This window comes from Saccopteryx bilineata, chromosome 5 (genome assembly GCF_036850765.1).
Source record: "Saccopteryx bilineata isolate mSacBil1 chromosome 5, mSacBil1_pri_phased_curated, whole genome shotgun sequence".
Classification (NCBI taxonomy): Eukaryota; Metazoa; Chordata; class Mammalia; order Chiroptera; family Emballonuridae; genus Saccopteryx; species Saccopteryx bilineata.
Genome location: NC_089494.1, coordinates 44,268,065 through 44,281,331, shown reverse-complemented (window position 1 = coordinate 44,281,331; position 13,267 = coordinate 44,268,065). Strand labels below are relative to the sequence as shown.

The following is a 13,267-nucleotide window of genomic DNA, read 5'->3' as shown; positions in this document are numbered from 1 at the left end:
TGTGGGGCTTCGTTTCCTAACTGTTTGGTTCTCCTTCATAAATGTCAATAAAATTGGTCTGAGCAACCCTACCTAATCCCCCCCTTTTTTTTAATAAATAAATTTTTATTAATTTTAATGGGGTGCCATCAATAAATCAGGGTACATATATTCAAAGAAAACATGTCCAGGTTATCTTGTCATTCAATTATGTTGCATACCCATCACCCAAAGTCAGATTGTCCTCTGTCACCTTCTATCTAGTTTTCTCTGTGTCTCTCCCCTCCCCCTCCCCCTACCTAATCCCTTTTTTGGGAACAATTGATTGAATGTGCAAGGAGTGGCTAACTTTCTTTGTCCAAATTTCTGCCCACAACTTTGCTCAACATTCTTAATTGGTTTTCTGTCCACTGTTAATCTTGTAAAGATCTTGTCAAAACTTTTTTTTTTTTAAAAAAAGGTCTCATTTAAATATTGATTCTGTAAGAATGTTTTTTGCCAATGTTGATGAAAATCCAATTGAAGCATTCTGTCCTATGAGATAATCACGGTAGAATCAGAGCTTCTGATTCAGATTGGGAATCTTTGTGAGCCCTGAGGCTGGATATTGTTCTGCCATTAAATGACATGTTTCATTATATATTTGATGTTGAGATCATGTTTTTAATATTTTACACCACTTTCTAGCATTACATCAATGTCTTTGGCACTCTGGGCCTTATTTGTGAATGAAATGGAAGCTTCTGCCTCCTTAATATTGTCTTGATATTGTCTCCTGTTAATGTTGTGATTTTGACACTCTTTTCTCAGGCATTAATATATCTATGCCATTTGTTTACAGATGTCTGGAAAGTGGCAGTTGATCTAAAAATATTCAGAAAGAATCAAGAAAAAAAATTAAGGCTTCTGCCATGCAAATTCTCTGACATTCTTCTCAACATCTCTGTTATTATCACAAATAGTTAGATGATTCTTTAAAGCCCAGCAAGATAGATCTTACTGTGAATACTTTATTTCTTCATTTTGCTTTTGACTTTTATAGTTTCATCACTGCAATTTAAGTAAAAAAAAAAATTACCTTTAAGTTGGAGGGCTCTGGTGTCAAGATTGCCTAGATCCAAAACCCACTTTGACTCTTCTCTAGCTCTGTGGTCTCTGGTGAGTTTCATCACGGGTAAAATGGGGATAATAATCAGCAGTCAGCACTGGATGGATGAAAGGACTAAATAACCACAATTTAAAGTATTATTTTCTTTTCTTCAATAAAAAAAGTAGGTGAGGGGAAATACTTATTGAGTAACTAGTCATTGCTAGACAATTGTTGAATAATTTATTTATAGTCCATGTAATCCTCTAAAGAAAACATTCTTCTATTTTCCAGATGACTAAATTAAACTAGAAATCTAAATCAAATGTCTAAAGGTCACACAGCTAGTAAACAGTGTGAGCCTAGGTTTATATCTAAAGTCATGCTTTTTTCACTACCTGGCATAAAGAAAACTTTATTCACCTCCTTGTCCCCCCCAGGTTATAATGTTTCAGTGTTTCCCACATGTTATATGATTTTTTTTGATATCTATAAACAAGTTGATGACTTGATAGCTCATAAAAAGACATGAAGGAAACTTAAATGCATATTATCATGAAGTGAAGGAAGGCAGTCTGAAAAGGCTATATATTGTATGATTCCGACTATACTGCTCACAAAAATTAAGGGATCAGGAAACATGCAGATGCTCCAGTGCTTTTGTATAGTGCATTTTCACCAATGAAATAAAAGTTGGTTTGCATCTCATTTGCATAATTGAACAACTTTCTTTGACTTGTCCTTTGCTTTTCTGATGTTCTTGTTTAATTAAAAAAAAACAACCAAATGCTTCTTTTATTGCTTCATATTCCTTTAAAAATATCTCTTAATTTTTTGTGAGCAGTATACATGACATTCTAGAAAAGTCAAAACTATGAAGACAATAAAAAGACCAGTGGTTGCCAGGGGTTAGGGGAGGGGAAAGGAGGAATAGGTGGCAGATTTTTCAAGGCAGTGAAACTACCATGTACTGTATACTCTAATGGTGGATGTCATTATATATTTGTATCAACCCATGAAAATCTACAACACTAAGATTGAACCTTAAGGTAAACTATGGACTTTGGATGATAGTGGTGTGTTAAATGTAGGCTCACCAACTGTAATAAATGAACCAGTCAGGTGGGGGATATTGGTAATGGGGGAGACTAAGTATAAGTGGGGATAAGGAGTATGTAAGAAATCTCTGTCCCTGGCCAATTTTTTTTGGAACCTAAAACTCTCAAAAATAGCTTATCTATCTCTATATATAAAGCCTAGAGAAGAAAAGCAAATGGCTCTAATCAAAGGGGTGAGAGGGAAGGGGTAATGAAAAACTATAAGCTTACTCAGCAATTTAACACCTTGTCTATCCACCTAATTATTACAGAGTGAAAAGTGAAAGCCCAAGTCAGTCTTGTGGACTCCTCCTACTTGCTTAGAAGTTGCTGGGTGACCCTACCTCACCATTCCAGATCTCAATTTAAAGAAGGTTAAAAATGAGGCGGTTGAAATGATCTCCAAGTTTCCCCTGGTCCTAAAATCCCAGACTGGCAAGTTAAGAACCCATCTCTTCTTGGTTTTCTCCTTCAACCCGACCAGCCACCATTGCATGAACCTGTTCTTACTGGACCACATACTTTTTGACGTACCCTCTGGGTCCTATACACAGCACACGGCAACCGTTCCCCGTGACTGCGGGACTACAGGGCCCAAGTGGAGGACTGAACTCATAGGAGGGGAAAAAACTCAAGAAAACCCTAAGAGTGACAGTGACTGGTGGAAACAGAGAGAACCTACACCAAGCCCAGCGAAGCGGTCGCGGCGCAGCGATTGCAGAAGCGGTAGGAGGGCGGAGCGGTGCCGAGAGCCGATTGGAAGGACGAGGGGGCGGGGCCCGCACTGACAGCCCGGGAGGAGCGAGGGAGGCTGCGCTGTAGTCTCCGGCCTTTTCCAGCCCCGGCACCTGGCAGGCGGGGCAGTGGGCGTGCCGACGCCATGTGACGCCATAAGGGGCGGGGAACCCCGGAGGGTTCAGCTGGCGCGCGGGCGCATTCGGCAGTCGCTGTTGGGACGCCGTGTGTGCAGAAGCTCGGTCTCTGCTCCCGGTGCGCTGTGACAGCAGGTCTCTTCCCGGAGCCCGAGCAGATTGGGCGCGCGCCCATGTGTATGTGAGCGGGACTCAGGGCAGAGGCGTCCCCTCGCTTTTTTTTCTGCCTTTTATCCAAAGAAGGGGGCATTTCGCACGTTTGCCTTCCTGTTGCCCGGTTGGGAGCGGGGTTGGTGTGCGGAGTGGTTCTTTTTTTCTTGTGAACTTGTGAGGTTTTTTGTTTTGTTTTGTTTTGGCATTTTTTTTCCTTTTTTTTTTTTTTTTAAAGCTCAGTGTCATCTGGGCTAGTTTCCTCGATACCTGACTAATCGCTTTGTGCCCCTTCTCTGGCCGTCCCCGCCCAAGGTCGCCCCTTTGCCCTCGCCCCTGGCCCGGGAGGGTGGGAAGCTCTGTCCCGCTCCCTTCCCACCCGCGTCTCCGCAGCCGTAACCGCACCTGCCTCAGTATGAATGGGGTAAACGACCCACCTATTTTTATAAAAGATATTAAGCCCGGACTGAAAAACTTAAATGTCGTCTTTATTGTCCTGGAGATAGGTAAGTTGGGCCCGCAGCGCATCTCGCCGCCACTGTGCGTCGCGGGGCAGGAGGGAAGGGTGCCGCCGCCGCGAGCTGGGGGCCCGGTTCCCCCTTTCTTCTCTTCCCCTCCCCCACCCACGTGGTACTGTGTCCCCCCCCCCCCCACTCCCCGCCCCCCGGCTTGGATGTTTGCGGCGAGAATCAGGGCTCGACTTTTTATTACCTTTCTCGTGAATTAAGATCCTGGAGCAAGAGTTAGCCTTTTTGAAAGTCCTTATTATCTATCTAATACACCCCCCTCTCCTCTTTTGATTTTTAAATCCTCACAGGACGCGTGACCAAAACCAAAGACGGCCATGAAGTGAGATCATGCAAAGTAGCAGATAAAACGGGGAGCATCACTATTTCCGTGTGGGATGAAATCGGAGGTCTTATACAACCAGGGGATATTATTCGGTTAACCAGAGGGTAGGTTTGCATAAAAGTGGGTGGGGTGGAGGACAGTGCTTTCCAAGTTGCAGCCTCAGGAATCGGTATTGGTTGACACCGGGACCTTGGAAAGTTTTAAAATTCCATTTCTATTCTGTGGGTCACTCCGGAGGAGTTTTGCGCCCCTTCGATTTTAATTTCGGATGGTGGACAGCGTTAGGATGTAACAGCCTTGCCCTTTAAAAGTAGTCAGTTTTAGCCGAGAATCTACACCCCTCACCTCCTGCCTCAGTTTACAGGTTAAATAAATTTTTATATACTATTCTGGGATTTTTTTAGTCTAAAGTAGATTGATCAGATTAATATACTATTTTATCTTTTTCAGAAATAATTTAATAAAGTCAGGTTTTTTTCTCCCTTTTAAATGACTTGAAATCCTGCCAACATTTTGTCCATATTTGATTTACAGAGGAAGTTTACAATAAGTGGAAAGCACATTCTCGAAATGATTTCCTGTGCCTACTTCTGTAAGATCAGTGTGGTGCAGAAACAGAATGATGTGCAGAAAATATTTGGCAGAAAGACGTCTATATCAAAAAAAGTCAGAAGATTGGCTTTTAAGAATAGCATAACCTTTTTTTGTTTGTTTGGTAATTAGACTGCCTTAAAAATTTACCAAATCTTGGGAAGATAAAAGGCAAGAAAAGGGTTTTGTAAATAATAGATATTGGAAACTTTGTGGTCAATAGAATAGTAATAATTTATTGGTCTTTAACTAGGAAAAGTGGATGTTGTTGGCATAGTGAGTAGAATATCAGAGAAGTGATGGATAAGTCTGAATGTAGGAACCCTTTGATAGTATCTTACAGGCCTTACTTACATCCTCAGGAAGTGAGGCAGAGTATCAAAGAAGGAAGTGGGAGTCAGAATTTAGACATTTTATTCTTTTACAGTGACTCATTATGACACTAATTGTGTCTTACACTTCCCCATGTGTTTAATCAAAAGAATTCCTACTTGGGAGGGTGTGGTGAGGATTTGCATAACTAAAGTTGTTATAGCTGCCAAAGTATCTTATCTAGTGATTTAAAGTATTTTAAATACTGTAAACACCATCTCCTTTCAAATATTTCATACTTTGTAGTCAGAAAAAATACATAGATGTGTCCATTCAAAAAACTAGAAAACTTGAATTCAGTACCTTTATACTATCTGTAGGGTTTTAAGGAATATGGTTACTAAGGAATACAATTTAAAGGAAAATCAAAACTGAAGAAACTTTATGTCCTAACTTTAGTGTGACCTTGAAGTTATATACTTTATCAACTTTGTTTCTATAAAATGGGAATAATTATACCTTACTTAATGAAATATTGCATCCAGTAGAGTCTGAGCCATTGTAAGGCCCTTAACTCTGGTTGAATCTAAGAAAAGTGGCTTTTGAAGAAAGATATACATCTAAACAATGGTAGTTTGAATATTGATTGTTTATCAGAAAACTGCAAATGTGGCTCTCAGTCCTAAAATAAGTAAAAGTTAAATGTTTTAATTGTAGTAACTTCAAGTTTTTTCTCAAAATATGCACTAATTTTACTTAGTAAGGTGAAATATTAATGTACTGTCTCCTAAGTCACTTTTTATTTAACAAAATTGTTGGAGTCTTTAATAAATAACCCTTACTAAATGAAGAGAAATGTGTAATGTGGAACTAGCAAATTTTTATTACCTATATAAAAGATAAACTATCACTGTACTTAAACAATATTTAATTATAATTTACTATAAGTCATTAACTTTAATTTAAATTTTTTTTTATTTTATTTTAGTGAGAGCAGGGGAGGCAGAGAGACAGATTCTGGCATGCACCCTGACCGGGATCCACTCAGCAAGCCCACTAGGGGGTGATGCTCTGCCCATCTGGGGCTGTTGCTCTGTTCCTCAGTAACCAAGCCATTTTTTTTTAGTGCCTGAGGTAGAGGCCATGAAGCCATCATCAGTGTTCGAGGCCAGCTCGCCCAAACCAATCAAGCCATTTCTGCGGGAGGGGGCGAGCGAGAGAAGGAGAGAAGCAGATGGTTGCTTCTCCTGTGTTCCCTGACTGAGAATTGAACCCAGGACATCTATACACTGGGCCGATGCTCTACCACTGAGCCAACCCGCCATGGCCTCTAAGTCATTAACATAGTAGTTGTACAAACAACCACTGAAAACCAAACTTTGGACTGGTTTTTATAATATTTATTAATTTACATTTTTTCTTAGATTTATGTGTATGGTCATTTTCCCTAATGATGCTATCTACATTAAAATTTTAAAAAGGAAGTAAATGTTCAGCCAACTTGGTGTTAAAAGTTGCAAATTTGGAAAGGCAGATGAGTGAAAGATTTGTAAACTTAGTTTTTTAGCCCCTTGATTAAATTTTACCAAATTTCCTATAGCTTGGGAACCCTATGTGTATTCTGGAGGAAAAGAAAACAATTATATCAATATCTTACTAGACCAAGGAAATGAATATAGAAGTCAACATTAGGATGTTGATTATATATACAATATATTCTGTGATTGAAAAAGAACTTTTTCTTGAATCCCTGCAATTGTAAGTTCTCCCTTTGATAACTGACTGAAGATGTGACCTTTGGAGTATAATAATTCTTGTTTTGCTCAAATAAGAATGTTTTGTTTTCTAGAGTTAGTTACAGTTTAGATCAGTGATTTTCAACCTTTTTACACTTGAGGATCAGTGAAAATAGAATTATTTCAGGGACCACAGGCAGAAATCACCCTGAGCATAAGCTAATTTAAGATCATAAGCTAATTTAAGATCATTTAGTCTATAATTTTCATACAACTTTAGGGTAGTTAACACTGACGGACTGTCATGAAATTTCTGGAGGACTGGTCCTGTGGTTGAAAAGCACTAGTTTAGATGATTATGTCAAAATTGGGCAGTAGAGTTTTCTTTGTATTATTACTAACTAACAAGTTAATCCAAATTAGATTAATTAATTATATTTGATTTGCTGTGGTAGACTGAGAGCTTGGTCCCCATCTGCACCTAATACAAAAATTACGGTATAAGGATTAACTTGATTTAGACTGTGCCTCAGTGAATAGAGCATCGGCCCAATGTATGAATGTCTGGGTTCGATTCCAGGCCAGGGCACACAAGAGAAATAACCATCTGCTTCTCTCCCCTTTCTCTCCCTCTTCCCCTCCTGCAGCCAGTGGCTCAATTGGTTCAAGTGTTGACTCCAGATGGGGGTTGCTGGGTGGATCTTGGTCGGGATGCATGCAGGAATCTGTCTCATTTTCTCTCCTCCTCTCACTTAAGAAAAAAAATTACTTGCTTTAAGTAGAAGGCAATATACAGATTTCTACAGAACTGATGTTTTCTTTCTAGGTATGCATCCATGTGGAAAGGATGTCTGACACTTTATACTGGAAGAGGTGGAGAACTTCAAAAAATCGGAGAGTAAGTGTTAAATTCATTTTGTATAACTGAATAAATTACAAATAATATTTACTAAAATAACTGATAGGTATAAACTATAAACATTTTCCTTGGTTTGTTTTTGACTGGTAACCCGAATGCCTTCAGCAAGTTATGAAAACTTTCCATGTATGTATTAGTTGAACAGCTATCAGTACAGTTTTCTGTGGTTGAGAATGTCAATTATTCTGGCAAATAGCAGTAAGAAGCTGCACTTGAGGCAAGCCCCAGTGGAACCATTTCTGTAGGCTTTGGGGATGTCCATTTTTCAGGTGTCAGAAGTGCCTTTGAGGTAGGTTCTGTCTTCTAGTGAATTGCCAGATAAAAAGCTAGGTGTGGGTTTTGGCCATGTGTTCAGATTTTCCTTTTCTCTCTTTCTGGGTGAATATGTACTCATGGTAAGAGGACTTGTAGCAATGACAAATGAAGTACTGTATTTATCCACAGTCTAGGTACCACACAGGCATTGCGAGTTTCCATGCGCTACTTACTACCTTGGTAACCTCCACCCTGACTTGGAGGAACCAGCCTCTCTAGAGGTGTAAAGGTAATTCAGCCTCCATGCTAGCCTTGACATTTGGAATGTACTCATAAAGTTTGGGGTCGGCACTAAGTCAAATCATTAGTCTGTTCTACTTGATTAATGCTTAGACTTCTACTTCATGCCCATTAAATCAGAGGATATTGAAAGAGAAGCCATAACTGGCAACCACTAAATAAATAAATGCTCTCTTTCTTACTGTAGGGATAAGATACTTTGGAAAAATAAACAATCTTGCCAGGTTTTAAAGATCAGAAATTGGTAACATTGTCTTTATTAGGGGGGAAATCACTTATAAATGTTTGTATTTAGAGCAATGTGTTATGAAGGGCTTAACATCAATATTACTGAAAGATTAGGATCCTGTCCTGACCTTCCTGTGTGGAGAAGTATTTATAATAATGGAGGTCAGTTAAGTGAAGAACCACTGAAGGTCACACAGTTCTTAGTGACTTGACTTTGTCAGGGTCAGTTTAGCATTTACCAAAACTAGTTCTAAATCCTTATTAGAGGGGTGAAGAGCTTGTGTGTAATGCTAATACATGCCTTAGTCAACTTACAAGAAACATTGGGATAAACTGATAGCCATTTATCTGTTCATGCCTGCAGAACCCATTGTTAACCTTGAATGATTATCTTTGCAGATTCACAGTGATTGCTCAAAGAGGGACTGGATGAGAGTGTGTGAATGGATCAGTGCTAATCCATTACCACTGCTGGAAAACCCACTCTGGAACCCTAAACATGGTTCAGTGGCATCAGCCTATGTGGAAAAAACAGGACAAATGTTTCTAGGTCCTTGATCTTTAACACGATTTATTTTTGCAGTACAGAAGAATTAAAATAGAAAATAGAATGTTTCATACAGTGTTGTCAATCAAATATTTGTTACTTTCATGGAACATAAGCATTTAGAAAGTTTCTGTTGTAAATGGAGTTAGTGTTGCTTTTTAGTTAATTCATCTCATACCTAAATTCTTCATTCCTGTAAGTTATGCATATTATATAAAGAAAGGTTGATTATTTAAGAAGTCGTTTAACTTGTCCTTTATTCTCTTTCAGATTTTGTATGGTTTATTCAGAAGTGCCAAATTTCAGTGAACCCAATCCAGATTATCGAGGACAACAAAACAAAGGGGTAATTTATCTAAAAGTATAGTCTATTTTTGTGATTAGGCTAATTTTGATCATGCATTATAATAACACGGTGAGATTGCCAACCCTGTCATACCCAAAGTATAATGAAGACAATTTACATTTTTTAAAAATTGATTTTAAAAGAAGGGTGAGAGAGAAATATTGATTTGTGGTTCCACTTATTTATGCATTCATTGGTTGATTCTTGTATGAGCCCTGACTGGGGATCAAACCCACAGCCTTTTCATATCAGGGCTACATTCTAACCAACTGAGCTAGCTGGCCAGAGCATAAAGAAAATTTAAAAAGGAATCTTCTTTTTAATTCATTTTTATCCTTTATTATAAGTCTGAATATGTATCTGTAGTGTCATATTAAGTATATGTGTCATTTAACACTTTGCAGAGTGGGGAATAATATCAAGAAATACAGTAAGATGAAAGTTTGGGAAACATTCACAAATATTTTAATAATTAAATGAACCTGGACAGATCTTTAAAACTTTTGTTTAAAAAATTAAAAATCGGAATGGATACAATTATAATAATGTAAATGTGTGTTTTTTTTTAAATTTTTTAATCTTCATTTGGATAAATTAAAATTTTTTTTTAGGCACATAGTGAACAGAAGAATAATTCCATGAATAGTAATATGGGTACAGGTACGTTTGGACCAGTGGGTGAGACCTTTTTTTTTTTAATATAATTTAATCAGGTTTGAGTGTAAGAGAATATATTTTTTAAGCTTTAGAGGAGAAAGTTGTCATTAGGCATAAATTAGTTCCAAAAGGGAACTATTGGTAAATAGGGAATTCCCAAATAGCTGATTTTCTAGAGAGCAGTTACCCTCTTAAACTAATTTATTGAGCTCATTCTATATTTAAATATTTGGGCCAGTTACTGGGACTACAGTGATGAACCTTGGCTAATAATATAGAAATCTTAAATTATGGTGATTTAGAAATCTTAAATTTTGGTGATGTGTCATGTTGTTTCTCCATCGACTTCAGTAAAATATCTGTAACTAGTGATTATGATAGATGCAGAATTACTGGTTATTTTGATGCACTGAAAGCCTTTATCTTCAGACTAATAACTCACCTTAATTTTTCACATGTTGATAGCTGCCTCTTTAAAATATTAGCCTTTACCCTTCAAATACCCTCAGCTGTAATGTTAATGGTTGTTGCAGCCATGTTAAAGGTTTTTGAAGTCTTAAATAACTGAGGACAGTCTTTTTGATGATGTGGTATTCATTACATTGTGAGAAACTGCCGTCTTTTCTTCAGAAAGTTAGAATTACATTGTCTTTTAGAAGTGTTAGTAACCATATTTGAACCAAATGCTAGTACTCTCACCATTTGCCCTGTCTCTTTTGCTTTTTCCCTTATAATGTAGGCAATGTATTATCTATACTTTTTTCCTACTTGGCCAATTTCTTATATTATGCTCTTTTTTCTCCTCCCTGTTAATACAGGATCAAGTTAAAATATTTACTATAGTCATATGTTTGAAAAAAAACCTAGAACCCACATTGAGTTTTTTCCCAGTAGTTGAAAAAAAAAAAAAGGGCATTTGTTTTCCCTAATATTACTTGTATTAATTAGCATGTGTTAGAACTTCAAATAGGTGTACCTCTGTCGATCAGTATCTGAAAATGATGATGAATTTTTATATATTTTTTTTTAGGAAATGGGGTTCAGCCTGTCTCAGAATCAAGGGAATGCCAGTTTTCATATGCTGGTAGAAGCAATGGCCGGGGACCTATAAACTCACAGCTACCAAGAACAGCTAATAATCAGACGGTCACGACCACAATAAGTAATGGCAGGGACCCTCGGAGAGCTTTGAAAAGATGACCTATGCCAATTATTCACTTGTAGTTTTTAAACTACATGTTTGTACTTGAACACTTAATTGCACTTTTATTTGTTGTTAACTGTGAAAACTGTGTTCTTTATCGGTTTCCTTTTATATGTTTGGTTTGTTAACAAGAGTGGTTTTTTTTATAGCAAAACTGTTAAGCTGCTCAAGTCTCCTATTGAAGAATGGAAACATACTGAAAAGTAGGGGCATTTATTCCTAGAGCAAAAATGTCTTTGGATATCCTCTAGCTTGCCTGCACCCTTTTCATGGGTGAGTTATTTAAGACATCAGCATTACAGCCTCTATGAGTCTATCCTGTGTACATTTTGAAATATTTAAAATAAGGCTTAGTGGGACACGTTCTCTGTCTTAAATTCAGATATTGCTAACTAAAGCAATAATTACCAAAAAACCCCACAAAACCCTAAAAACAAATTCTATCAAAGCTAACAGTAATTTGAGGGTATTTGTGATTCCAGAAATGATTGGCTTTTTTATTGAGTGACTGCCATTAAGATTTTTCCAAGGACTGAATCATCCTAAAGTCTTGTTTTATTACCAAAAAAAAGTAATTTTCACCAGAGTTACAGAATAGAATGTGATTTTTAGTATAACAAGTGATTTTTAGAAGAAAGCTACATTTGCTTTATTTTAGGGTAGTCCTGTTAATATTTGTTAGCAACTTTGTACATTACAATGAAGGAAAATTTAAAACTAAGGCCTTGAATATTTATTTTTTTGAAACTACCGTGTCAGATAAAGTATAATTTGAGAGAGTTATAAAGTTATAAACATTGATCTAATTATTGTTAAAAATTATGGGAGGTAAACCCAGTGAAAGCAGTTCAGATTGATTCATGGAGAAATAGGCAGTCTTAAGTTACAGGGTCCTAGGTACTTGCAAAAACTCAGCCTGGAGACTTTGAGGAGCTACGTGCGTGCGTGCGCATGTGCGTGCGTGTGTGTGTGCGTGTGTGTGTGTGTGTGTGTGTGTGTGTTTTGTGTATTGTCAACGTTTCTGAGTGCGATTTACAAAGCCTTATCAGCAAAAGTTAAGAAATGGCTCTCTCGGAAGCGAATACAGCTTTATTCAGAAATGTAAAAGAGTTTATTTATGTGCTACACATGGTCTCCAGTTCCACTTTTTATTGTAGAGTGGATGACTGGTAAAATTTTCCTTTGTTAGAATTCACCTTTTTATTATCTTGTGAATAAAAACTTGCATTAATGTTAACAGACCTACCTTATTTTTGCTCTTTCAGTGATTTACAATGGAGAGCCAGTACATTTTATTGTAGTTGTAATGATGACCTCAACCTGGTAATTGCTAAGCTCTGCATTTATGGCTTTGTCTTTTTTCCCCACTTCAAATCACAAAATAATTTTAAGCAGACTTTGTTTCCTGAAAATTCCATAGTATTTGAATATAAAATTTGTGCCAATTTATTTATTTGCTCTACTTCAGTATATCTAACAAATATTTTAGTACATGCTATATATAGTGGTACCTTGAGATACGAACAGACCAATGTACAATTTTTTTTTTTTTTAAATATACGAGCTGCGACTTGATTTGTATTTTTGTTTGAGATCCAAGCGAAATTCCGAGAAATGAGTCGTGATTTAGGAAGCTGCCGCTAGTTGGCGCGTTGGCACATGGGTCCAGTTTCAGCAGTTTGATATACGAGTTGACTGACTTCCGAGCTCGGTTACAGAACAAATTAAATTCGTATCTCAAGGTACCACTGTATTAGGTACTGTGAGAAGAGTTAAGGGCTAGACAAAATAATGAATAATCCCAAGGAATTTATTTATGGTTTATAGTATGTTGGTAACTGGGGTTTATATACAGGGTGGGGCAAAAGTAGGTTTACAGTTGTGAGTATGTGAATCAATTTATTCTATTCGTTAATAATTCCTGCGTTTTCTGTATGAACAACTGTAAACCTACTTTTGCCCCAGCTTGTATTATAAAAGTTTTTCCTTTATGTACTGATGATTATAGTTAATTTGGCTTTATGACTATTATTTTCTTAATATGCTTGCAAAATTACTGATATTACAGATAAAAATACAGAAAAGTATTATAAATTATAACTTTTTCTTTTAAATCAAGTAGTGGTAGGAGCACT

At 37.2% G+C, this 13,267-nt stretch overlaps 1 protein-coding gene across 3 annotated transcripts; it reads left to right on the top strand.

Annotated features, from left to right (window-relative positions):
• The first annotated feature begins 3,099 nt into the window (after positions 1 to 3,099).
• Positions 3,100 to 12,986, top strand: NABP1 (nucleic acid binding protein 1). 3 transcript variants are annotated; one of them, XM_066280809.1, is made up of 7 exons: positions 3,104 to 3,212; positions 3,424 to 3,691; positions 4,003 to 4,141; positions 7,503 to 7,574; positions 9,196 to 9,271; positions 9,883 to 9,931; positions 10,959 to 12,986. In XM_066280809.1, exons 2-7 carry the CDS (start codon positions 3,601 to 3,603, stop codon positions 11,126 to 11,128), a joined length of 597 nt encoding a protein of 198 aa, XP_066136906.1. In that variant the 5' UTR covers positions 3,104 to 3,212; positions 3,424 to 3,600; the 3' UTR covers positions 11,129 to 12,986. The 3 variants fall into 3 exon arrangements, with proteins under 3 accessions (XP_066136907.1, XP_066136905.1, XP_066136906.1); XM_066280810.1 differs by lacking the exon at positions 3,424 to 3,691 and having other exon boundaries at positions 3,100 to 3,212; XM_066280808.1 differs by having other exon boundaries at positions 3,100 to 3,691.
• Positions 12,987 to 13,267: the final 281 nt, after the last annotated feature.

Coding starts and splice junctions, on each gene's coding strand:
- NABP1 (XM_066280808.1), top strand. CDS start 3,601: ATGAATGGGGTAAACGACCCACCTATTTTTATAAAAGATATTAAGCCC. Junction 4,142..7,502: donor ATTATTCGGTTAACCAGAGG/GTAGGTTTGCAT, acceptor TTTTCTTTCTAG/GTATGCATCCATGTGGAAAG. Junction 9,932..10,958: donor GAATAGTAATATGGGTACAG/GTACGTTTGGAC, acceptor ATTTTTTTTTAG/GAAATGGGGTTCAGCCTGTC.